General features: G+C 36.4%; 1 protein-coding gene across 6 annotated transcripts in view; it reads left to right on the top strand.

Annotated features, from left to right (window-relative positions):
* ANKRD12 (ankyrin repeat domain 12) overlaps positions 1–25,983 on the top strand; it is a 128,586-nt gene that overhangs the window by 61,135 nt on the left and 41,468 nt on the right. For 5 of the 6 annotated variants that reach the window (XM_023241751.2, XM_045042439.1, XM_011287973.4 and 2 more), the window contains 3 exons: positions 1,851–2,051; positions 4,981–5,123; positions 17,126–17,273. In XM_023241751.2, the coding sequence (XP_023097519.2) occupies positions 1,851–2,051; positions 4,981–5,123; positions 17,126–17,273 (492 nt within the window). Of the gene's footprint in view, positions 1–1,850; positions 2,052–4,980; positions 5,124–17,125; positions 17,274–25,983 lie in introns of those variants that run through there. The other variant, XM_023241753.2, reaches the window with a different exon arrangement.

Genomic DNA, 25,983 nt, shown 5'->3' with positions numbered 1-25,983 from the left:
AATACGAAGCTGTTTGCCAGCATATTAGCATACGTGTAGTTTAGGATTCATTATTTTATCCATTATGTAATTAATTTCCCCTGTTTCTGTTATGTTTACCCTGGTTGCCATTATGGATAGTACTATTTTTATTTTATGTATATGAATATTATTTTGAAATGGCTAACAAAATTTTATATGAATTAATTCCTTGCAAGTTGCTTGGATTAAAAAATAGGTCCTTTTGTTTTTAAGAAACTGAACAGCTAATTTTAATAAATAATTTGACTATAAAGATTATAGTAAAATTCCTTTATTCATTCAACAAGTATTGCATGAGTACCACCGTGTGCCAAGAAGTCTTCTAAACAGTTGAGATACAGTAACGAATAAGATAGACACTAAGACTGTGTCTGTGCTCTTATGGAGTGTACTTCCAGAAGTCCAGATAAGAAACTGTTACTGACACAATGCACTTTAAAATCCAAAATGTAGGGGCGCCTGGGTGGCGCAGTCGGTTAGGCGTCCGACTTCAGCTCAGGTCACGATCTTGCGGTCCATGAGTTCGAGCCCCGCGTCAGGCTCTGGGCTTATGGCTCAGAGCCTGGAGCCTGCTTCCGATTCTGTGTCTCCTTCTCTCTCTGCCCCTCCCCCCTTCATGCTCTGTGTCTCTCTGTCTCAAAAATAAATAAACGTTAAAAACATTTTTTTTAAATAAAAAATAAAATAAAATCCAAAATGTAAATTTTAAGCTTTTTTTCTTATTAGGGACAGAATGATGTTACTTGAGTGCCCTAATCATGTCAGTTTGCAAGAAAATTCCTATATGATGCTAGAAAATTATTTTCCATAGACTTTCCTCTTAGAACATTTGTTTCTTTTAAATAGTTGTAAATTTTCAGAATTAATTATTAGCACTGTACATATGTCTGGAATCCTTAACTGATTAAGAAACTTTTGTTTTGTTTTTGTCCCGGTAGTTCTAAAATGGGGACAAGAGGGAGAACTTTGGGTATTATCTTGTTTGGGTATTATCTTGTTTAACATTCTTATTTTTGGTATAGAGACTGGAACAAAAATCAAAAGATGGGACTCAAAGCAATTTTTTTTCGAATTAGCCCACTTTTTAAAGGCCTTCCCAGACGTCCTTATTTCTTGTAAATCTTAAGCTTCATTTTAATGCTAAAATCATCCATGACCTCAATTTGAACTTAATATCCGAATAGAACTCTAACACTTTGTCTGAGTTCAAAGTGTGAACTCTAGCCTTCAATGTCATTTCATCTAGGTGTTAGAATAAGAGTAACAAGCCATAAAAAATACATATTTTTTTTTCAAAAAAATTTTTTAATGTTTATTTTTGAGAGAGAGAGAGCACGAGCAGAGGAAGGCAGAGAGAGGGGGAGACACAGAATCCGAAACAGGCTCCAGGCTCCGAGCTGTCAGCACAGAGCCTGACGTGGAGCTTGAACTCACAAACTGTGAGATCATGACCTGAGCCAATTTTGGATGCCCAACCAACTGAGTCACCCTGGTGCCCCGAGAAATACATATTTTTTGCAGTTTATCAAATTATTCATTTAGCAAACACTTTTACAGTACATACTGGATACTTTGTTACCAATTTAAGGCAATTTAATGAATTGATAAAACATTTTTTCTGTATTTGTTCATGCAATATTTGATAACCCTAAAGGAAGATCTACTTAGTGTATTTTGGGTTAAATTATTAATATATCATCCAAGCCAAGTTTTGGATTGTTAGGGTGAGAAGATACTCCCCCATTCCAGGAAATTGCACATTACAAAGCTTTCCATGAACATTCAAAATATTCAGTCTAGAACTTTCGTTAACTTTCTTTTTCTTACAGATTCCACACCAAATCATCCATCACAAACGACACCAGCCCAGAAGAAAACTCCCAGTTCCTCATCTCGACAAAAAGACAAAGTTAATAAAAGAAATGAACGTGGTGAAACTCCTTTACACATGGCAGCTATTCGAGGAGATGTGAAACAAGTCAAAGAATTAATAAGTTTAGGGGCAAATGTGAATGTGAAAGATTTTGCAGGTAAGACTAGTAATTAAAAACTAATTCTCAGGACCTAAAATTGATCATTGAAACAGATTCTGATTACATTTTAATCTGTATTCTGTCTTCCTCTTGCTAATACAAAAGAGTTCTAAAAGTGTAGTATATTACAAAATTCTTTTGGAGTATGGACATAAACCCTGATCCTCTGCTATAATTCCATGTCAAGAACTACTCAAATTTTTAAATATTAAATGAGTATTTTAGTTGATATATTACCACAAAATTCTTTATCTAATTTAGGTTCTATTGTAGGTAAATTAGATTTACATAATGTTTTCCAAGTGTTAATTCTTTCATAAGTCTTTCAAGAATGTTTATTAACTTGAACATGAGAACTTTAAGAGAGCACTGGTGGTGTTTCCATTTTAATTACTCAAATACCATACCAGTACATTCTTACTGTAAAGAATTCAAACAGTAAAACCATGCAGGGAACAATACAGAGATTCCCATACTTCACATACTACAATACACATTCTTTCTTTGCCACAAAACTATTGTTAACAATTTGAAGGTTATCCTTTCTGTACATTTTTATTACCATCTGCATAAAATGAGCATTTATAGGCTTTTAAAAAATTAAATCATCCCATCTATATCTATTGGTCTGTAGTTCTACAAACTGCCTTTTTTACTTAATGTGTTACAGATATTTCTGCCAGTACAGATAGGTGGTTCTATTTTATTCAACAGCTGCATTAATATTGCATAGTGTAGATTCCATGGACAATAGTTTAGTGAACACTCCTATAGAAATGACTTGGTGTATAATTATACAAGGATTTCAGAATTTCAGAATGGAAACTGTTAAAGGGGCTACATATGCAAATGGCCATCCAAAAAAAAAATTTCTCAATTTATACTACCATCAAAAATACATAGAAGAGCCCTTTTCCTCTTCACAAAAGTTAGATATTATCAATTTAATTATTAGCAATCTGACAAATGGAAAAAATTGCCAGATCTAGCTTTTTGCCCATTTGTCTAATGGTTTGGCAGTATTACTAATATGTAAGAGCCTCTTGTCTTTAGGTTTTAATTCTCTGTCAAATATGTAAAAGTTTTCACTGTGGCTGTGTTTGAATTTTTACTTCAGTGTTGTTTATTGTATTTAAAGTTTTAATTTTTTATGTAATCGTATCAGTTAATCTTTTTATTTATGGGTTCTTTCTGTTTTTTGTTTGTTGTAATAAGGGCTTCTCTGCTCCTACATACCCCTCTGTTTTCTCATTCCCATATTTTGTTTTTGTTCTGTTTTTAAATGTAGCCCTATTAGAATACACGTGGAATTTATTTCTCTGGTGTGAGTGGGGAAGAGGGCAATGTACAGGGTCTCCTTTAAAGAATGAGACACACAATGCACTTTGATCTAACAATTCCACTTCTAAAGACTTAACTTAAATATTTAGATATGGATATGCATGAAAATTTAGTTGTAAGAATATTTGTTACAGCATTGTTTTTAATATTTTAAAAACCAGGAGGCACCGGGGTGGCTCAGTCAGGTAAGTGTCTGACTTTGGTTCAGGTCATAATCTCACGGTTGGTGAGTTCAAGCCCCGTGTCGGACTCTGTACTGACAGCTCAGAGCCTGGAGCCAGCTTCATATTCTGTGTCTTCTTCTTTGCCCCTCCCCTGCTTGTGTGCGTGCGCTCACTCGCTCGCTCTCTCTCTCTCTCTCTCTCTCTCAAAAATAAATAAACATTAAAAAATTAAAAAAAATAAGAATAATCTAAATGCCCAGGAATAAGAGCTTATTTAAATAAATTACAGTGTACCAACTAGTCCTATACTATGTTGTATAAAAGTATAATGACATGGGAGAGTATTTTCACTTCAGTAAATAGAAGAGGGTTAAACAACCTTCCCAGCTTTACTTTAAAATTATATACCTGAGAGAGGTGCCTGGGTGGCCCAGTCAGTTGAGTGTCCAACTCTTGATTTTGGCTCAGCTCATGATCCCAGGATCCTGGGGTCGAGCCCCACATTAGGCTGGACGCTAAGCATGGAACCTACTTAAGATTCTCTGTGCCTCTTCCTCCTCACGCTCTTTCTCTCTAAAATAAAAAATAAATTAAAAAAAAAGAGAGGCACCTGGGTAGCTCAGTTGAGTGCCTGACTCTTGATTTCAGCTCAGGTCATGGGTCTCATGATTCATGGGATTGAGCCCCAAGTCAGCTGTGTGCTAGCACAGAGCCTGCTTAGGATTATCTTTCTCCCTCTCTCTGTGCCCCTCCCCACTTGTGCTGCTCACTCTCTCTCTCAAAATGAACTTTAAAAATTAAGTAATAGTAAAAGTAGAAAGAAAAAAATTACAGATCTAAGAGAGAAAGGTTAGAATTAGGCTAGATTATTCAAATTTTTATATCTGAGTGTTGGAATTATGGGTGATGTTTATTTTCTGTGTTGTATTTTTTGTTTTCTAATTTCTTTCATTAACACAACTTTTTTTTTCTATCACCAAAGTTATTGTAATGATAAATTTATTTTAGTTAAAGTAGGTATTAAGTCTTGGAAAAATGAAAACTCTTAAAACATAGAGGCTTTTGTTTGCTGAAATCCCCTAACAAGCTTATTCATTTTTTCCTTTTTCTATTCTTTTTCCATAGTTCAGATGATTATTATACATTACAGCAAGTTTATATTTATTGGATAAGCTTAAAAATTTAATATTTTGGTAAAATATTTAGCCCCAGTGGAAATAATATTAACATAAATAAATCTTCTGTAAAATTGGTGGTATTCTTAGGTGTTTATTTCCAGTAGCTTGTTAATCATTCCTTTTTCCTTCAGTACTGTGTGTATTAGAATCCATATATCTCACTCATGCAGCTATGTATATAATAAAACATATTTTTTAATTAGTGTAAATTAACCATATGTTAAATTAATATGCTAACTTTAGGTTGGACACCATTGCATGAAGCTTGCAACGTTGGATATTATGATGTTGCTAAGATACTTATAGCAGCTGGAGCAGATGTTAACACACAAGGATTAGATGATGACACTCCACTCCATGATTCTGCTAGTAGTGGGCACAGAGATGTAAGTATGATAGAAAAATCAATATACATTTTCAAAATATTAACTCAGTCCAGAGTAATTGAGTTCACTGCTTCGTCATACTATCTCATATTTCACCCGTTGCTTGGTGAGCTCATCTGTATTTTATTTTCCCTTTTTCCTGCCTTCTAATTGCTAATTCATATTGTAGTCAAATTTAGTGTTTTATCTAAAACATAAGATTTATTCAACTTGATAGTTAATTAAACAGGTTGGCAAAATTTTATTGCAAGGCCATTCTCCTGTCAGATAGCTAGATGCAGTGGTTAAAACAGGTTTTACTTATAGTGAAAATTTTACCGTCTTGCCCTATCTATATTTTTCAGACTTATTAATATTTAATGGTCTCTCTCTCTACAACCTTCATTCCTGAATGTTAGCTGATATTATTTATTTAATATATTCAGATGGTTTATATGTATAGTAATAAAAACATAATCAAACATGATTATATATGCTTACAAATTAATGGCACCTTTGAACATCATGTTTAATTTGTTTTGATGTAATTTTATGAACCATTGTAGGTTTTAAATCCATTTGCATTTTCAGTCTTTGTCATGCTGATATCCAAGCTTAAGCCCATCTCTATTGTAATGAAGTTCATGTTTTAAGTGTCTTTAATGCTTAAATGCATTGTGGTAGTCTGCTTACAGTGAGAGCAAATCAGTCTGGGGCACTATTAGGAATGGTTCAAAAGCAGGATTTTGTGTTTCAAATAAAAGTAAAAACTATGTAAAGAGAAAACCTATTAAAGAGTATTTGGATATAGTTTAGAAAGTTGAAAAGTACCTTATAGCTTCTAAAGATAACTGCAGGCTCCCTCCCCTTCCTCCCCACTTCTCAGTATTTTTAGCCAAAAGCAACTACTGTTTATTTATTTTTTAAATGTTTATTTATTTACTTTGAGAGTGAGAGAGAGAGACAGAGAGGAGGGAGAGAGAATCCCAAGCAGGCTCCACGCTGTCAGCACTGAGCCCAACTCAGGGCTCACTCCCACAAACTACGAGATCATAACCTGAGCTGAAATCAAGAGTCGGCCACTAAATCGGCTGAACTACCCAGGCACCCTGCCAGAACAACTAACATAGGTGTTTCTTCTGTATTTCTAGCAAGATGAAGCTGTCTTGCTTTTTAATTTTTAGTTTTTATTTTTTGACCTCCTGCAGAAGATTTTATTGCTGTTCAGATATTCACAGAATCTATATTATGTAGTCTTTACTAGCCTTTATTATAATTGTATTTTCTTTTTTGGATTTTTTTTTTGTTTGTTTTATTATCTGGGTTAATATATTGCCTTTTCTTCTTTTGTTAATTTAGTTTTCTATGCATCTATATTTGTTCTTCTCTATTCTCTCTGATAAAACTCATTTAACCTGTAAATAAGGTAAAGCACATTGATCAGTTTATTATTTTTGAGAAATACCTGTGGGATTTTTCATATCCCTGTATATAAGATATCTTGTATCCTGATCTCTTTGGGACTAGTTGCTCTCTAGATCTGAGGCATAGATGCCGTCCTGGAATATCACTTAACCATTAATCCCATGTGGGATTTTCAGTCTTTCCACGAGATTTCTAGTTTCTGGGTGCCCATCTTAACTTTCATTAATTAAATGGTTTGTTCTATTTCCTGCATGGTCATGGATTTCCCCAAGATCCTCATTGCTCTGATGTGGTGTATTTCTCACATTAGAGATCTTCTGTTAACTTCTGTTCATTCATACTTGACTGAAGCTCAAAAAAGCCTGACTGTACGGAGTCTGTTGGCTGGTGAGCTTTTCTGTAGTGTGTCTGGTGGAACAAGATGGCTGTTCTGTCAAAGTCTCCTAAATGTCAGTATTCATAGGTTCTTCTCTTGGTATAGATAGTTTCTCCAGAAAGCAATATTCTACTTTCCTGTCTGGATGACAGAAGAATGTTTTTCTAGCTTCCTAGAAGCCAAGCAGAGGAGGAGTTTTTGTTCGACAGTGGTTAAGAGGAGACTCTGAACTCATTTTGTCTTAGAGATACTTACATTTAATTCTCCTGACTTACAGTAAGATACCATTAAACTGTCTTCCACTGCGCTATCTAAACCCAGAATCTTACTTTCATTTTGAGAAAAACTTCTCTTCTTCAGGGATGGAAAAGGTGCATTCACCTGACTGTGAAGGCTTGAGAATAGAAGCACCATCATTAAAATTAGTACTTCCCTGGTACATCTCAAAGGCCTGAAAGTTTGAACAATGACCACCATATGCCAGGATCTCATGGCAGCCAACGTGTAATTCAGTTCAAAAATCCTGTTTTCGAGTTTTTAGAGTTTGCTTCGTAGGACCACTCTATGTACCATACGTTGGGTGCTGGGTTTCTGAGACAGAAATTTGCAGGTGCTTGCAGAGATAGGAGGAAAGAGGGATGTGATCTCAGGAGCAACACCTGTTAGGATATGACAGCAGCAGGATAGAACAAAGGAAGAAGCTGATAGAACAAAGGAAGAAGTTGTGCAGCTGCAACAAACGCTTCAGCCAGTGTCACAGGGAGTCATTGATACGAAGATGCACTTCGGAGTTTGCTCTGATTTGAGGTAGGGGCTAGGTCTATGTGCGTGCAGGTGGATCAGTCAGTGAATGCAAGCTGCTGATGGCAAGGAGGCATACCCCTTAAGTGGTGCCACTCCCAGCAGTTGGGGGTATAAGCATCTTGGTCCATTTAGAAGGTATCTGAGCAGTGCACACCATCCACTAGAACCTTCAGACGGAAGCTTCTGCCTGGCACTGCTACCTGGCTCTGTGGATCCATTTGCAGCTGCCTCTCCACTCCAATGCACAGTACAGGTGGGACTCAGGGAGACATACCATTCCCTACCACTAGTGAACCTGCAGATCTGTTTCCATGACTGCCTTCCCTCCCTGCTTATCAGCAGCAAATCCAGTCAACCATTCATTCTCAGGTTTCTCCAGGCAAGAGTCAAACACTGTGTGAACCCCAGACTCCGGACACTTGGGTAAAACTTTCTTTTCATGGTGACCTAATCCCAAGTGAACCTATAAAGTCAGGAAATTCCCTTTTAAAAATGGCCTCACACATGGTTTTCCTATTGAGTAGACCAATGATGGTGATTGAAGAAGAGAAGGAAAGGATTTGGTTATCTTTAGCAAGTCTGGGATTATAGTGAGCATTTCTTTTCAAGCTGGATGAACACTTAGTCTTCACTACCATCACGTTTAATACCTTGTTGTACTTTGAATTTCATGAAGTCAGCAGTTTCTTCTGCTTGAAACTGTGCCATGAGTAACATTTACTTTGAGGAATACTTGAACAGTGTGCATAGAAGTGGCACCGTTTCATTATAAATGAAGATGTAATAGCTTATTGATCTGAAAAACATTTGTAACTACTGAAATTTTTCATATTAAGGGAGACTTGGTAATGGAGTGTCACATAAATTATTTATCTGAGGTTCTTGTAACTGCATTTTTAGGTAGTTGCATTTATTTGTCTTCTTTGAGTCAATAGGCTTCAGTGAATATTTCCCAAAGTCAAATAATAGGAAAAATCAACTTGGTGGCAAAAATGGAGATCAGATTTTACTAATTCCTCAGTAAGAAAAATCCTCGGTATTCACATGATAAAATGACTGGGGTATGAAGCTAAATATGAATAACTGGTCTGTTTTGATCTCTTATTTTGTGGTGTTATTTTGTGAACTACATTACATTAATGTCTCGTGGTAGTATTTGTATTTTCACTATGGGACAAGAAATGTTCTAAATGCTTTATACGTATTGGTTCTTTTAATCTTCACAATAAGCAAACAAGCTTCTGATGTGTCTTGTTAAGACTGTGTAGCCTGTTCCATTTCAATACCCTCAGCCTCTCCATGAGCATGGCAGGGCATTGACATAAGAACTCCTGCTCTTCCCAAGTTTATTAAATTGATGTGACTCCAAATTAAGGGACCAAAAGAGAGGAATCTCCATGTCTTTTTAAGACAAAAACGATATGATGATTCAGTGATCTAGGAGAGTTGCTACTTAATGAGTCTCCACTCTAATAAGAAAGATAGGACATGCTTTATAATGTCCTAGATTGCATTTTGATATCCTCTCATACCTTTCTGCTAGAAAATCCCCTTTTGTTCTCTTAAGCAGCAAACATTCTCTGCCCTATTTTCTTTTTTGACATGCAATAAAAATTTCAGTATCAAGCTGCCTGTCTTAAAAGGCACATTTTACTCTATTTGACGAAAAAAGTGGAATTTGGAGTGAAGATAGATAGATACTAATTCACTTGTGGCCTGGCCAACTTACTATCTGTGTGATTTTGAACAAGTGGCTTTTCTCCTCTGAATCTCCATTTCCTCGTCTTTAAATTATATAACAAATAATACCTATCTAAAGGGGATATTTTGAAGGAAAAAAGACACTATGCATGTAAACACACCTTGAAATCTAAAATGGTATAGAAATGTCAGAGGTAGAAGATTAAAAGGCTACCTTTATGTTACTATTTTTCAAAAATACTCAAATATTTTAGAAACTAGAATTTGGAACCTAAAAATGCTATTTTTCACATTAACTTTTTTCTCTAAGGTATTTTTTATGATTCTCAAAGAAGTTCTAATTTTAAAGAAAAAATGCAGTGTATAAACATTGTTTTTCCTGAACTGGTTTTTGTTTACCATTGGACTAGTCTTTTCTGCTCCCTTGGCCATTGTATACACCTGTATATACCTATATAGCAATTCCAGCATTTTTTTTTTTTAACTGATGTACTTGTGTGTTTCCTGTACTGCACTGTGAGTAGCATGCATATGGCCTTTTTAAAAAAAAAAAATTTTTTTTAATGTTTGTTTATTTTTGAGACAGAGCATGAACAGGGGAGGGTCAGAGAGAGAGGGAGACACAGAATCTGAAACAGGCTCCGGGCTCCGAGCTGTCAGCACAGAGCCCGATGCGGGGCTCGAACCCACGGACCGCGAGATCATGACCTGGGCCGAAGTCGGAAGCTCAGCCGACTGAGCCACCCAGACACCCCTGCATACAGCCTTTTTGTATGGAGCTTCTTGTATGGAGCCCCTGGAGCTTCTTGTTACATAAGACTTAACATATAACACTTACTGAGTTCTGCATGCATGCATGTATGGTACATGGATGGATGAATACATAACTGAGAATAAAGCAGAAAGAAAAAGACTTAATTTATAAGACCTGACAATACATAGGGTACATTTCTTTCTCACTGCATTTATCAGAAAGTGACTTATTTTCTGGCTCTGCTATTTAAATATTGTACTTTTTGCTCTTTTTTTTAAACGATATTCTTCTTGATAGCTTATCAAGGATGAATTGTTTTTCTTTAAAGTGACAAGATTTCCTAATTTCTAACTATAATGTTAAAGAATTATGCCTTGTTAGACATGTTTCTGTGAATACAAGTTTCTAAATGTGCACATAGCTGCAAATATTTCCAGAGGCTGACCTTTGAGCTCCTATACTTACAGGGACTCAAACACTATTTCCAGTCTCTTTCCAGAGGGAGACTGGCATGCTACTTTCAAGAGACCTTTGCTTTTCCTCCTACCAACATGCCTAGGATAGTAGGAGTCACAATTCAGAGCTATTGAGAGCTATTTTCTCCTTGTTCTTTTACTTGTGCCTAAGAAGGAAGAGGGAAATGAGAGCCACCAAACTCTCATTTGTGTATATTTGTACCATTTATTATGAATCTCTACCTAAGAATTAAATTTCTTTAACTCAATAATACCTCTGACAACTGCAGCCATCCATAAAACATTTCCAGGGTGGGAGAAGCTGAAAGATAGCAGTTTTCTGTCCTGTTGTAAATTATTTAGACTAACATAGCTTACTAAGAATCTAATCTTTAGCTTACCTTTTGCAAGTGTATATAGTATTTCATGATACATACTTTTGTGATTGCCTTATTTCTAGTTCTATTTTAGATATCTGTCCATTCTTCATCGTTTTTACTTATTTCAAATTTGTTGGCTCTTGTGCTTTAAGCAGCTTTGTTTTATTTTTGTGAGAGAGCATGAATGGGGGAGGGATAGAAAGAGAGGGAGACACAGAATCCAAAGAAGACTCCAGGTTCTGAGCTGTCAGCACAGAGCCTGACACAGGGCTCAAACCCATGAACTGTGAGATCATGACCTAAGCTGAAGTCGGAGGCCTAACCAACTGAGTCACCCGGGACCCCCTTTAAGTCCTTCTGGAATAAATAATGATTTGCATATGTGGAAGTTCTGTAGAAGATTATTTGGGTTGGGGTTTTTGTAACATGTTTAAATTAACCACCTGTCCCTGATTCATCACAGTCATGCAATATGTATTTGCTGGTTATTTCCTAATGGGTGTAGAAAGTTTTCAGCGGTATCAAGATCCTACATTTTATTTTATTTTTTTTTATCCTATGGCTCTAGCCTAAGGAAATAAGCTTAAAAATGGAAATTTTTCAACTTATAAAGATGTACAGTACAGTATTATTCATATTAACTACAAGTTTTTACTTCAGTTACCTTCTCAAACCCCTAAAATGACAGTAAGAGGAGATTCTAGATGACAGATGCACAAGGACAAAAAAAGAAGAAACAAGAAAACCAACATTTTGGGAGAAGAGAATTAGAAGAATGAGTGGTTACTGATCTAGAACAGGATTTGGCAGACTTTTCTCTAAAGGGCCAGATAGTAAATATTTTAGATTTTGCTGGCCATGTGCCGCCTCCACCATCCTTTCTCTGTCTACCCTCTTTTTTCCCTCTCTCTTCCTTTGAACTAATTCTCCTATATAAATCCTTTTTAAAGTATTTTAAAAAAATACATAAAAAGTTACTTTTCATTGGCTAACTCCTGATTTATAGAAATCAAAGAAAATTGAAACGAAAGCCATTCAAATGCAGAATCCCAGAAAGACTAGACCTCAGGAATTGGTGGTGCTTGGTACTTCTGGAAGTGCCTATTAAGATAGGACTGAAAACAAGATAATTGTATCAAAGTCTTTTTGACCCTTCTATCCCCTTCCTAACCCTACATGGCCATATGATTACACCTCTCTCACCCCAGCAGATGATGGGAGGTTGATTTCCTGGCAAGTATAAACCATACATTCTGGACTGACATACCACAAGAATAGTTGAGAGTAAGGATAAAGTGTAAGTTAACTAAGTGAAACATATCCAGTGTTAAGAACCCAGCCTCCTTTCAACAACCAAAATGTTGACAGTAAGGCTTAGAATTTTAGGCATGAGTTGAAAGATTTCTCCACAGGAAATTGAACTAGCTGAGAGAGGAGTCTGATGAAATGGTCCTGTTACATCACACTAACATGAAGTCCATCTGTCAACAAGTCCTAACATGCCAACAAAACTTTAAGTAAGTCTTTTTAGTGGCTTACTCTTAAGTGTGGACAGCCAGTGATCCACCTGCATTTGAGAAAAGTCTCTAATATAGATGATAAAGATCAAAACAAGCAAACAAAAATGTAGGAACTTGGAGGATGAAATAATGCCATGAGGAAGTTCCCCCAAAGCCATCAACTTCCCCAAAGAGTTAAGAATTTATTGTAGCTATGAAGTAAGAGCTGAATGCATTAAACAGGGAACAGTGAGTGAAGGAAAAAACCTCCTAGAAGTTAATAATATGGTAAAAAATGAAAAATGGAGCACAGTTGACCCTTGACCAATACAGGTTCCAACTGCATGGGTCCCCTTGCAGATTTTTTTCGACAAATATGGTATAGTACTATACACGTATTTTCTTTTCCTTGTGGTTTTTTTTTTAATGTTTATTTATTTTGATGGGGAGGGAGGACACAGAGAGAGAGAATCCCAAGCAGGCTCCACACCATCAGCACAGAGCCTTGACACGGGGCTTGATCTCACTAACTGTGAGCCAAAATCAAGAGTCAGATGCTCAACCAACTGAGCCACCCAGGCAATGTTTCTTAATAACATTGACTTTTCTCTAGCTTACTTTATTGTAAGAATAAAGCATATGATACACAAAAACCCACAAAATATGTGTTAATTGACAGTCTGTGTAATTGCTAAGGCTTCCAGTCAGTAGTAGGCTATTATTAATTAAGCTCTTGGGAGTCAAAAATTAATATGTGGGTTCTCAACTACACAGGAATCTGCACCCCTAACCCCCATGTTGCTCAAGGGTCAGTTGTTTGAGGATTAAAGATAAAGTTGAAGAAATCTCCCAGAAACTAGGAAAGAAAAAGACAAAAGTGAAGACACAGAAATGAGAAAAAAGATTACTTTAAGAAACCTAGTATCTTAAGAGGTCTTCGAAGGCAGAACATTGAAAACAGAAAGGATATTAAATAAAACCAGAAATTTTCCTAGAACTGAAGGAACATGGGTCTTCAAATTATAAGCATTCAGTTGAATGCTCAGCACAATGGATGTAAAAAGACCAAGATCAAGATATATTATCCTTCGGACGCTGGGTGACTCCGTTGGTTTCACATCCAATTCTTGGTTTCAGCTTGGGTCGTGATCTTGCGGTTCATGAGTTCAGGTCCCATATTGGGTCCTCGGACAGTGCGAAGCCTGCTTCAGATTCTCTCTCCCTCTCTCTCTCTGTTCCCTACCCCCTTGTGTGCTCGCTCACTCAAAATAAATAAACTTAAAAAAAAAAAAAAGATAACATTATCCTGGAATTTCGGAACAACAGGGGCAAAGAATGTCCTGAAATTTACAGAGAGAAGAAACAAATCATTATATAAGGTAAAAAAAAAAAAAAAAATCAGAATGGCATCAGACTTTTCATTAACAACCCTAGAAGCTAGAAGATAATGGAGTGATACCTTCAGAATTGGAGGGAAAATTGTTTTTTAATGTAGATAAAGGTATTTTCTGACATGTAAAAAAATCTCAAAATATTTACTTCTTCAGGAATTTTCTGGAGTTGGTGATTCAACAAAATAAAGGGAGTAAATCAAAAAAGAAGATAGGATTGGGGCACCTGGGTGGCTCAGTTAGTCAGGTGTCCGGCTTGATTTCAGTTTGGGTCATGATCTCATGGTCATGAGATTGAGCCCAGAGTCAGGCTTCTCGCTGAGCATGGAGCCTGCTTGAGATTCTCTCCCTCTCTCTGCCCCTCCCCCACTCACGCTTGCGCGTGCACGCACTCTCTCTCTCTAAAAATAAACATTAAAAAAAAGAGTCTGTAAAGAACACAACACAAAATTGAGGAAAGGGTATTTCTGGGGTTATAGGATGAAGGGAGCTGACAGCTGGGAAGCAAATCTTAGAGAGCAACCAGTCCATTTTAGAGCACATTAGAAGGCTTGGAGGAAGGAGTCTGTAACAAAAAATGATAGTATACTGAATCGAAGAAGACTGTATTTGTAGCAGAATGGGGGATGAATTAAAGATGGTTATGTAGAAAACTAAGCAAATGAAAAATCAAGGCAGTTAACTCCACGGGGGAAAAATAAAGTTGTGTAAGAATGGAAATTTAGTCATAGAGCACTACTTGGCTCAACATTTTTATTAGGCCTAATGATGCACAAGAAATACATATGTAATTATGTTAGAATGCTAGGAGGAAGGGAAATGTATGTGTATGGCAGGGGAGAGGATGAGAGCTGGTGACAGATGGCTGAATCCACATCTTACATTGTAAGACAATAGGCAGTGCCTAAAACTGAAAAATATGGAAGAAGCAAACTTAAGTGTGTTACTTAAATATGTGGAGATACGTTTTGGAGATAGTCGTTCTTCACCAGTGGCCTTGAAAAGCTAGTTGATCTTTTAAAATCGTAAGCATGTGTAATTTGATAAAAATTAGCAAACAAAGGGATAAAGTATTAACAGTTGGAATCATGAGTTATTTGTTTTTTTGATACATTCTTATCTTTCACATTTTCTAACTTGATAGTTTATTCTTTCATAGTCCAGAAAAAATTTTTCCATTATTCACTGAGTCTTAATTTTTCTTACCCATTTTTCATTTGCTAGGAATTCCTAATTTACAACATCTTGTTTCATAAGGTTTCTTTAAAAAGACATTTATTTCCTAAATACAAGAAAATACCATTGTTATGTGTTGGGAATAAATACTTGATCTCACATGAAGTTTGTGGTCTAGAATAAGGGTAGAGAAATGTGTTAATTAATTATAGTATAGATTTGTATATATAGAACACACAATGGAAATAGAAGGTGAAAACAAGAAGAGACTGTAAGCAAGCAGGATTAATAATATTTGATGTAGACTACAGTGAAAAACAAGGGCCAGTGCTGACTCCCAGCTTTCTGGCTGCAGTGACTGGGTATATATAGGTGCTAGTCACTAAGAATAGAAATAGATAAAAGATAAAGTAGATGTTTTAATGAGCTTTATTTGGGATCTATTGGTTTCAACTATTGCATTGTAGTTGCATTATATTTATTACATACAATACATAGTTATTGTATTTGCATTGAAATACAAATATATTCATCGATATATCCAGGATATTTGTGTTTGGAGTTCAAGAGAGAGGGCTAAGAAAGAGCAAACAAGAGAATGAAAATAAATGAATGGATTGCAAATTGTCAATCACGTTCAAACAGAGTGGGTGAGATCTCCAAATAGATGGTGTAGACCAGAGCATGGGACTGTGAATCAAGGACAGAGCCCTAGGGAAACAATCATTGGCTTAGATCTTTACAGATCCCATTTCATGGGACTGATGAACATGGGAAAGATGGGACATTGCAGGTAGAAGAATGAAGAGCCATAAAAGTCAAGGTCGTAAGGGTGAACATCTTTTCAGAAGCTTGACTATGAAGGAAAAAAGATTTGATTAGAGGAGGGGAATATAGGTTTAAACAATTTCTTGTTTCATCCGTGTTTCATTTCTTTATTGCCATTTTTTTTTTAAGATGAAAGAGACTGACTTCTAAGAAAGCCAATCAAAAAGAGGTTTAAAAACATGGAAGAAGATAAGCAACAAACAAAAGAAATGAAATAACTAGCCAGGCACATCCTGGTTTTGTGGAACCCAAAGTTTACTGTATGTGGTAGGAGACAAGAGAGCTTAAGAACTGTGTCAAAGTAATGAATACAAAATTAGATACAGGACACTGTAATGGGACCATGAAAGTCAGGGCCTTACAGTCTAAGATTCATTAGAACTAGGGCACCTGGGTGGTTCAGTTGGTTAAGCATCTTAGCTCAGGTCTTCATCTCATGGTCGTGAGTTACAAGCCCCATATTAGGCTCTGCGTTTAGGCATGAGGCCTATTTTATTATTTTTTTTAATTAAGTTTATTTATTTTGAGAAAGACCAAGACCATGTGAGTGGGGCAGGGGCAGAGAGAAGGAGAGAGAATCCCAAGCAGGCTCTACCCTGCCAGTGCAGAGCCCAACAGGGGGCTTGAACTCACAAAACCTCAAGATCGTGACCTGAGGCTAAACCAAGAGTCAGACACATAACCGAGTGAGCCACCCAGGCACCCTGAAGCCTACTTTAAAAAAAAAGATTCATTAGTTCTGAATAAATCCATGTCTGTTCCTAACAGTTTAAATTCCTAGAAGTTGGGAAAGAAGATGATTAAGAGCATTAGTAGTGATATTAGCCTTAAACAAAAGGATAATACTTCTTTTGAGACTCCTTTTTGAATATACATTCTAAGAGGCCAAGAAGCTTGTTATTCTTCTTCGTGGATTTATCTACAAAAGTTGGAGCAGTGCTCATTAATAGATACTCAGTAAATATTTGTTGAATAGATGATGGAAAAGGAAGAAAAATGATCTGATTTAGTGCTCAAATAACCCAGCTTAAATTTTAAGGAGGAAACATCTTTGTAGTAGATAAGATCAGATTGAGGGTAGATGGCAATGAAAATGGAACTTGAAGAAAGTAATCATGATTTAGAATAGACAGAGGCAGAGTAGATGAGGCAGAAGGATATGTGTTTTCAAGAGAATGGTTGAAATGACACGAACACTGAAGAGACTAAATCTTCCTACTGTTTAATATTGCAGATAGTCAAACTGTTACTTCGTCATGGTGGAAATCCATTTCAAGCTAATAAGCACGGGGAGCGCCCAGTGGATGTAGCAGAGACAGAGGAGTTGGAATTGCTGCTAAAAAGAGAGGTGCCTTTGTCTGATGATGATGAAAGTTACACAGGTTCGTTTCAGATAATCTGCATTCAACTGTTTGTTTGACGTGGTGTTTAGTAAAACATTCTGATTCTGCTTTACAATACAGAAAATGTTTGAGTTCCTTAGAATAATGTTAGCCAGCTATTAAGAATGATGAATTTAGTAACCTAGGTATTTACTACATGTCTTCTGTGTAAGTGGAGACATAATGCCATTGCCCTATTTTCATGATTCCCTCCCCCCCCCCCCCAAACTGCTATCACATTAAAGTCTACTGCAGAACCTTTCCCCATTAACAGCTGTTAGCACGCTACTCTGACTTCTTTCGTTCTGTTATAAATTAGAGAGCTACTAACCAAACCCTTCCTGTTTTTCCTGGCATTAGTGAGTCATCTTTGCATTTTGACTTCTGTGATTTAGGTGGTTGAACTCTGCTCATTGTTGTAAGGTAGGGGCACAGTTTATAAACATCGTATTAAAAAGGAAAGATCTAAAAGAATATTTCAGAAAAATTTTGACGTACTTGGTTTCCTTTTAAACATAAACAATTAAAGATGTAACAGAAGAAAACTTTCCTGCATTGAAGAAAGTCTTTTACATATAGTTTGAAAGGATTCATGTTTCAGGCAAAAATCCTCATTGAATTTATTCTTCAAGAATTTATTAAGAATCATAATGGCCATATCCTCACAAAATTTTAAAGAATTTCTACAAGAAATTAGGTAATACTACTTCTTATAAATAAGGGAATAAAGGAGCGCCTGGGTGGCTCAGTCGGGCGGCCGACTTTGGCTCAGGTCATGATCTTGCGGTCCGTGAGTTCGAGCCCTGCGTCGGGCTCTGTGCTGACAGCTCAGAGCCTGGGGCCCGTTTCAGATTCTGTGTCTCCCTCTCTCTCTGACCCTCCCCCGTTCATGCTCTGTCTCTCCCTGTCTCAAAAATAAATAAACATTAAAAAAAATAAATTAATTAAAATAAAAATAAAATAAATAAGGGAATAAAAATCAAACCATACTCATTTAATCTCAGCCATTTCCAGAAAGCAGTAAAGCAACATTTATACTTTTGAGGCAGAAAGGTCTACCCTGTGCTTTTTTTTTTTCTTTTTTTTTTTTTTTTTTGAGGTAGAAGTGACCTATAACATTATGTTCCAAGTGTTCAACGTAATGATTTGGTGTTTGTATATATTGCAAAATGATCACTACAGTAAGGCTAGTTAACATCCATCATCCTACATAGTTAAAATATTTTTTTCTTTTTTTTCTCGTGATAAGGAATTTTAAGATCTGTCTTAGCAGCTTTCAAATACATAGTACAGTATTATCACCATGCTGTACCTTCCGTCCCCATGACTTACTTATTTTATACTAAAAGTTTGTACATTTTGACCCCTTTCATCCATTTCATCTAGTGCCCACCTCTGGCAGCCTATAATCTGTTGTCTGTATCAGTGAGCTTGGGGTTTTTTTGTTTTGTTTTTAGATTACACATATAAGTGAGATCATACAGTATTTGTCTTTCTCTGACTTACTTCACTTGGCATGATGACCTCAGGGTCCTTTGTAGATGGCAAGATTTCACTCTTTCTTATGGTTGGGTAATTTATTAATGCATATGCCACATCTTTTTTGACCATTCATCCATAGATGGACACTTGGGTTGCCTCCATATCTTGGCTATTGTAAATAATGCTGCAGTGAACATGGGGTGCATATATCTTTTTGAATTAGTATTTTTGTTTCTTCAGATAAATACCCAGAAGTGGAATTGCTGGGAATTATGGTAATTCCATCTTTAATTTTTTGAGGAGCTTCCATACTATTTTCCATAGTGGCCGCACTAATTTACATTCCCACCAGCAGTGCAAAAGTCTGTTTTCTCCATGTCTTTGCTAACACTTTTTATTTCTTGTCTTTTTGGAACTAGCCATTCTCACAAGTGTGAGGAGATACCTCACTGCAGTTTGCAATTCCCTGATAATTAGTGATGTTGAGAATCTTTTCATATATTGTTGGCCATCTTTACATCTTCTTTGGAAAAATGTCTATTCAAATCCTCTCCCCATTTTTAAATTGGATTGTTTGCTTTTGAGTTGTATGAGTTCTCTATATATTTTAGATGTTTTTATGAGATACATGATTTTCAGATATTTTCTCCCATTCACTAGGTTGCCTTTTCATGTTGTTGATGATTTCCTTTGCTGTGCAGAAGTTAGAATCTCAGTGTTTTATTATGAACATGTTCAGCGGTGCCTGAGTGGCTCAGTTGCTTAAGTGTCTGACTTCAGCTCAGGTCATGAACTGAAGCTCAGGTCAGGTTCATGAGTTCGAGCCCCGTGCAGGGCTCTGTGTTGACAGCTCAGAGCCTGGAGCCTGCTTTGGATTCATATTCATTCACTCTTTCCCTCTCTCTCTTTCTCTCTTCCTTTTCTACATTGCACACTTTCTCTCTCGAACATAAATAAAGGTTTTTAAAAGTTAAAAAAAAAATATTCAAACATACAGCAAAGCTCAAAGAATTATGTAGTGTACACTCTGTACCCAGCAAATACAATTTCTTAGCTGTTAACTTTTTACTAGATTTTTTTTATTACATTATCACATATCCAATCTTCTTATTTTTTTGATGCCTTTCAAAATAAATTGCAGACATTTCTAAATCCTTTAGCAGGCATTTCATTAACTAGAGTTCTGTTTTCGCGTATGATTATTTAAGATAATATTTACATTTGTGAAATTAATCTTTAATGAAGCAGTCTGAATTTTGAGAACTGCATAAACCTGTATAATCTAATCTGCTCAAGATACAGACTGTCTCTGTCATTCCAGAAAGTTCCTTACACCCTTTCCTAGTCAGTTCCCACCCCTACCTGATCATTTATATCTTTTATGGTAAAAATGATTAGGCAAGAATCACTAATGGCTGATAATCTACAGAGGACTTTTTGATGATGAGCAGAATATTTACATGGCCTTTTCACCAATACCACAACAGAGGAGAAGGAAAACAGTAATAATAGAGAAGAGAAATTTAGCAGCACTGAACTTTGTGGTCACAATTACCATCATCAAGGGAGGGATGGATGCACATCATGTGCCTTCAGATGTGATACCATGAGAAGGATATAATGTTACTTTTCTAGCATTCTGGCTGTGAATGCATAATCATGAGGAATGTTCTGGTTTTTTTCTTTTTAAGAGCCAGCACCATGAAAGATTAAGAAATGTCAATGTCATAAAGTGATAGAAATGTTCCATATTATGTAAAGAGATAACAGTTAAGGGCTATACCTGTTCCTTGTCTGGATCCTATCCTGGAGGGGGAGAATGACTATATAAAGAACATTATACCATACAAGGAATATGGACAGAAGATTAGCGTTTTATCAGTGTAAATTTATGAAGTTGATAACTATACTGTGGTGATAGATAATATCCTTATGTTTTAGGAAATATTCACTGAAGTAGGTAGAGGTAAAGAGCCATGATGTATATAATTTACCTTCGTGCAGTTCAAAGGAAAAAATGTATATACAGAGAGAATACAAGTTATAAAGCAAGAGAGTATAACAATAATAGGCATATCTGGATAAAGGATATATAGTATTTAATATTTTTTCTAGCTTTTTGTGAGTCTGAAATTATTTCCAAATGAAATTCGAAATAAATACTGGGGCACCGCGTGGCTCAGTTGGTTAAGCATCTGACTTCGGGTCAGATCATATCTTGCAGTTCATGAGTTCGAGCCCTGCATTGGGCTCCACGCTGCCAGTGCAGAGCCTGCTTAGGATTCTGTCTTTCTCCTTCTCTCTTTCTACCCTTCCCTTACTTGCTGTCTCTCTCAAAATAAATAAACTTAAAAAAAAAAAAATATATATATATATATATATAGGTAAACATATTAGTATATAAGCTTTCCTTGTTTTATGTGTTGAAAAGATATAAAAGCAGTGACATTAAGACAGTATGCAATAATCAGTCATTCCTAGTGCCCAGATTATAATCTTGAAAAATATTCTACTAAAAGTAAAAGAAAAGCAGGATGGGGCACCTGGGTGGCTTAGTCAGTTGAGCATCCAACTTCAGCTCCGGTCATGATCTCATGGTTCGTGAATTCAAGCCCTGTATTGGGTTCACTGATGTCAGCATGGATCCCACTTCAGATCTTCTGACCCCTTCTCTCTTGGCTCCTCCCCCACTCACACTCTCTCAAATTAAAAAAGAAAAAAAAATGAAAAGAAAACTGGGAAAAAATAGGTGATTCTTTGAGGAAATCTAGAAGATAAACTTGGGACATTTTGTCATTACAGATTCTAAGGAAACTATCAAAGCCTTGTCAAAAAGCCTTAGGAAACAAGTTGGAAGAATACCCACTGGCCAAAGATGGGATAGTTTGTGCTTCAGTAACAGTATTAGTTGCATCTATGTTTAAATCCATGATTCCATAGTGATAAATTTTTAAATTAATTCATCATCAGAGAACTAATTTGTTATCTTAAAAATTAGGCAGAAATGGAAAGTAATCATTTATTTTGTCTTTCCTATATGAACTTTATCACTGGGTAACTTTATAGGTGAGAAGTATTTTCTTTTAAGATTAATTCAGCCAAAAGAATGGGAGAAAAGGATTAACTGTTTTGCAATTCCCAGTTAGTTAATATATCTAAGCATTGCTAACATTAAATTAAAAAAAAAAAAAATACTGCAATGCCCCCAATGAAAGAATACAATTCTCAGTCCTCAGGTTCCAGCTGCAGCTTGGAGGAAATATCAGGGTTTGAGGGATATGCTGAACTTCATTAACCAAAATCTAGACTGTGGGAGACCCAGACAGCTTTGGTTCTTCAACATAGATTGCATGAAAATGAAAAAGGATAACCTGTAGGAAAAAGTTAAAATGTTTAAAAAGGAGAAAGACTAAAAAAACGAAGCATGTGTTTAATAGGTGAGTTATACTTTTCTGGGGTATTTTTGCATAAAACTCAGTCGAGATAGATGACACTTGTAAGTTCCAGGATATTAGGGTTTGTTTGTTTAAGTTTATTTATTTATTTTGAGAGAGCAAGCACAAGTTGGGGAGGGACGGGAAGAGACAGAGAATCCCAAACAGGCTCCATGCTTTCAGCACAGAACCTAATGCAGGGCTTGCACTCACAAAACCTCAGGAACATGACGTGAGCCAAAACCAAGAGTTGGACGTTTAACTGACTGAGCCACCCAGGAATCCCTGGGATATTAGATTTTTTTTTTAATACTAAGAAATTCTTGGGGTGCCTGGGTGGATCAGTTGGTTGAGCATCTGACTCTTGATTTCAGCTCAGGTCATGATCTCATGGTTTGTGGGAATGAGCTCCACATCGGGCTCTGTGCTGAGAGCATGGAGCCTGCTGGGGATTCTCTGTCTGCCTCTCCCTCCCCCTCTCCCTCCCTTACTCTCCCTTATCCTCCCTCCCTCTCTCTCTGTCTACATTTAAAGATGCTAAGAAATTCTTATCTCTCTCTCTCTCTCTCTCTCTCTCCATTTAAAAGATACTAAAAAATTATTAAGATGATATGTTGGGAAAAGCCTGATAAGCTTTCAGTAGTTTTGAGGGGGACCAGCAATAGTAATAGTTCCTTTATTTCACTAAGGAAATGATCAGCATTTTTACTTCACTTAGGAAGTGATCAGCACTATCACCTATCCAAAAGTAGGATTAATTATAAGAAGAGGAGACCGAGGGTGGGGGCTGTAAAGAAGGAAAGAAAAATACAATATTGGGTAAAGTGTTGATAGCAGTATTTGGTGTAGTAGTGGTAATGTTAATGAATGAAACTAAAACTATAGGCAAAATTGTAAAGGGGGCAACATTCTTTCCAGCATCTGTTTTCACCTCCTAACCATCCAGTAGATCTAAGTTCCTTAAGTGGTACATAGACACTGCTTGGTAAATATTTGTTGAATTGCTGGGGAGGGTTTACTGGCCCTGAGGGATTATTCAGGACTTTTCAGCCTCCACAAATCCCAGGAATAGCTAAATCTGTAGGCTGAGTTCGTCCATTACAGAGACTAGAAAAGTTTGAGGAGATCTAGAATCAAACAACAGAGAGACTTCTCCTGGTACTTTAGCTGCTAACTGGCAGGCACAGGGGTGAAGGCCACTTTACCTTCCACCACTACCTCGGTCTACTCCCACCATTGGGTTACAGTGTGCTAACAAAGAAAGGCAACCCTTCAAGGTTGTCTAGAAATCTGAGAGAATGATCATTTTAAACAAACAAAATGTTAACCCAGCTAAATAAAACTACTAGAGGAAGCAGATTAACTTCGACAACAAAAATGAGCACTGAAGAAAATTCACGTACAGCACAAAATGACTTTTTGGAACTAATAAAAAACATGATTATACAAGCAGAACTCCAGTGAGGAATGATCATTGTTAGGGCTTTAAGTTGTCAGACTGGAAAATCATGTAAAATAAATCCTTACAACACAGCAAAAATACAAAGAGAAAGAATCCTAAAAGAAAAAAGACTTAGAGAATAGATCTAGGAAATGTAAAAGGTCAAACATGTGAGTAATATCTACAGGAATTTGAAAGGGAAAAAAAGAAGCAGGTGAAAGATAGTCCATAATTAAACAAATAGAAAAAAAATTGTCCTGAGCTGAAAAATTTTCTGATAGCCTGAGTCTATCAGTTATAAAGGTGAGTGAGTTCCAGATGGTTTAAGATTTTTTTTTTTAACATTTATTTGTTTTTGAAGGAGAGAGAGAGAGTGAGAGGGGAGGGGTAGAGAGAGAGGGAGACACAGAATCCGTAGCAGGCTCCAGGCTCTCAGTTGTCAACACGGAGTGGGGCTTGAACCCACAAGCCATGAGATCATGACCTGAACCAAAGTCAGACGCTCAACCAACTGAGCCACCCAGGCGCCCCCAGATGGTTTAATGAAAACATGTGTGCGCGCGCACACACACACACACACACACACATATCCCCCCACATCCACCAGACATATATTTGTCAGTTTCCTTAGTTCTGAATGTAACAAGTTATCTACCAGGAAATACTGTCACATTGGCATTGGACTTACAACTTTTTTTTTAATGTTTATTTTTGAGAGTGAGAGAGTATGTTATATGTGGAGGAGGGGCAGAGAGCAAGGGAGACAGAGGATCTGGAGCAGGCTCTGTGCTAACCGTGGCAGCAGAAAGCCCCATACAGGGCTCAAACTCATGAACAGTGAGATGATGACCTGAGCAGAAGTCAGATGCTTAACTGACTGAGCCACCCAGGCTCTCCTGGATGTAGAACTTCTAACAGTGGAAGGTAAACTGTTGAGAGAAAACTGCACTATAAAAATTCTGTACCTGACCAAGGTATTATTCATATGTCAGGGTAAAAGAAAGATAATAGCAGACATTTAAACATTTAAAAGATGTACTAATAAGTATATTTTCTTATATTTAAAAAAAGAAATTTTGGAAAAATAAACCAACAACTTACAAAAGTGGTTATTTAGTAGAGGAAGGGATATAAAAGGAAGTACGTGAATTGTTACAACAGTCTTTGAAAAACAGTCTGGCAACAGCTAACAATACAAGAGCTCTTATCTTGTAGAGATATATACTAAAATATTACTAGATGAAATGATATGAACAGGATGTGCCTCAAAGTGATACAGGGATAGGATAAATGGAGGTATGAATTGGCCAAGGATTGATGGCTATTGGAGCTGAGTGATGAGTACATGATGGGCTAGTGGTTTCCTGTTGGTATAGTATAACATTGCCTACTTTTGTGTAAGTTCAAAATTTATCATTGTAAACATTTTTTTTAAATAGATATGCTCCTTGATCTAGCAATTAAACTTCTGATAATATCTCATGTTTTTTATAGCGCTGTTTTTAGTGGCAAAAGAAAAACTGTATGGTGATACAAGGGATTGGTTGCATAAATTGTGGTAGATAGTCACACAATGGACTATTTATTGTACAGCCGTGAGAAAGTAGGTCCTAATGCTATTACTTGGAGAGATTTTCATTAAGATATTTTTGAGTTAGAAAAATCAAGATAATCATAATATCTCAGTTTTAAAATGAATAATATTTGTTAAACCTCTAAGTTTGTGTATGTACATACATTTGTGTAAAATCTTACAAGTATGGAACAGAATTTGAAAGGATATATACCTAGCGAAATGTACTTTGTTGAATCTGTTTACTAACATCACACATGATCTAACTGCCAGATCCCTTAGCTATCTTTTTACTCTCCTGGCAGAATTTGGCAATGTTGACGTTCTTTCTAAAATTCTCCTGTGTTGGTTGTTGGAATGTGATTCTCTCCCAGCTTTCATCTAGCTTCCTGGACTGTTTCTACTCAGTTTCCTTCTAGAATCTCATCTTCATTTCTTCCTCATTCCCTTCCCATACATTCCTGTGTTGGTTTTTCCAAAGATTTTACTTTCTGGACTGTCTTCTCATGACACATATTCTCATAGATAAATTTCACCCACACTCAGTTTTAACTACCATCAATATGGTGAGGTCTTCCAGATATGTATTCCATACTTTTCTCTTAAACCTCAAACCTGTATATTTAATTGCTCTCTGGATATTACCACTTAGAATTCCCACAGAAATCAGTAGACCTAAATAGAAGTTCTTTCTCTTCCATTTAGACTCCTTTTCTTGTTTTTCGTGTCTCGATTGATGATAGCATCATTTATCTGTATATATGTCACTTGGTGGTCATC

Source organism: Felis catus, chromosome D3, assembly GCF_018350175.1.
Source record: "Felis catus isolate Fca126 chromosome D3, F.catus_Fca126_mat1.0, whole genome shotgun sequence".
NCBI lineage: Eukaryota > Metazoa > Chordata > Mammalia > Carnivora > Felidae > Felis > Felis catus.
This window is presented reverse-complemented; position numbering and strand designations above follow the sequence as displayed.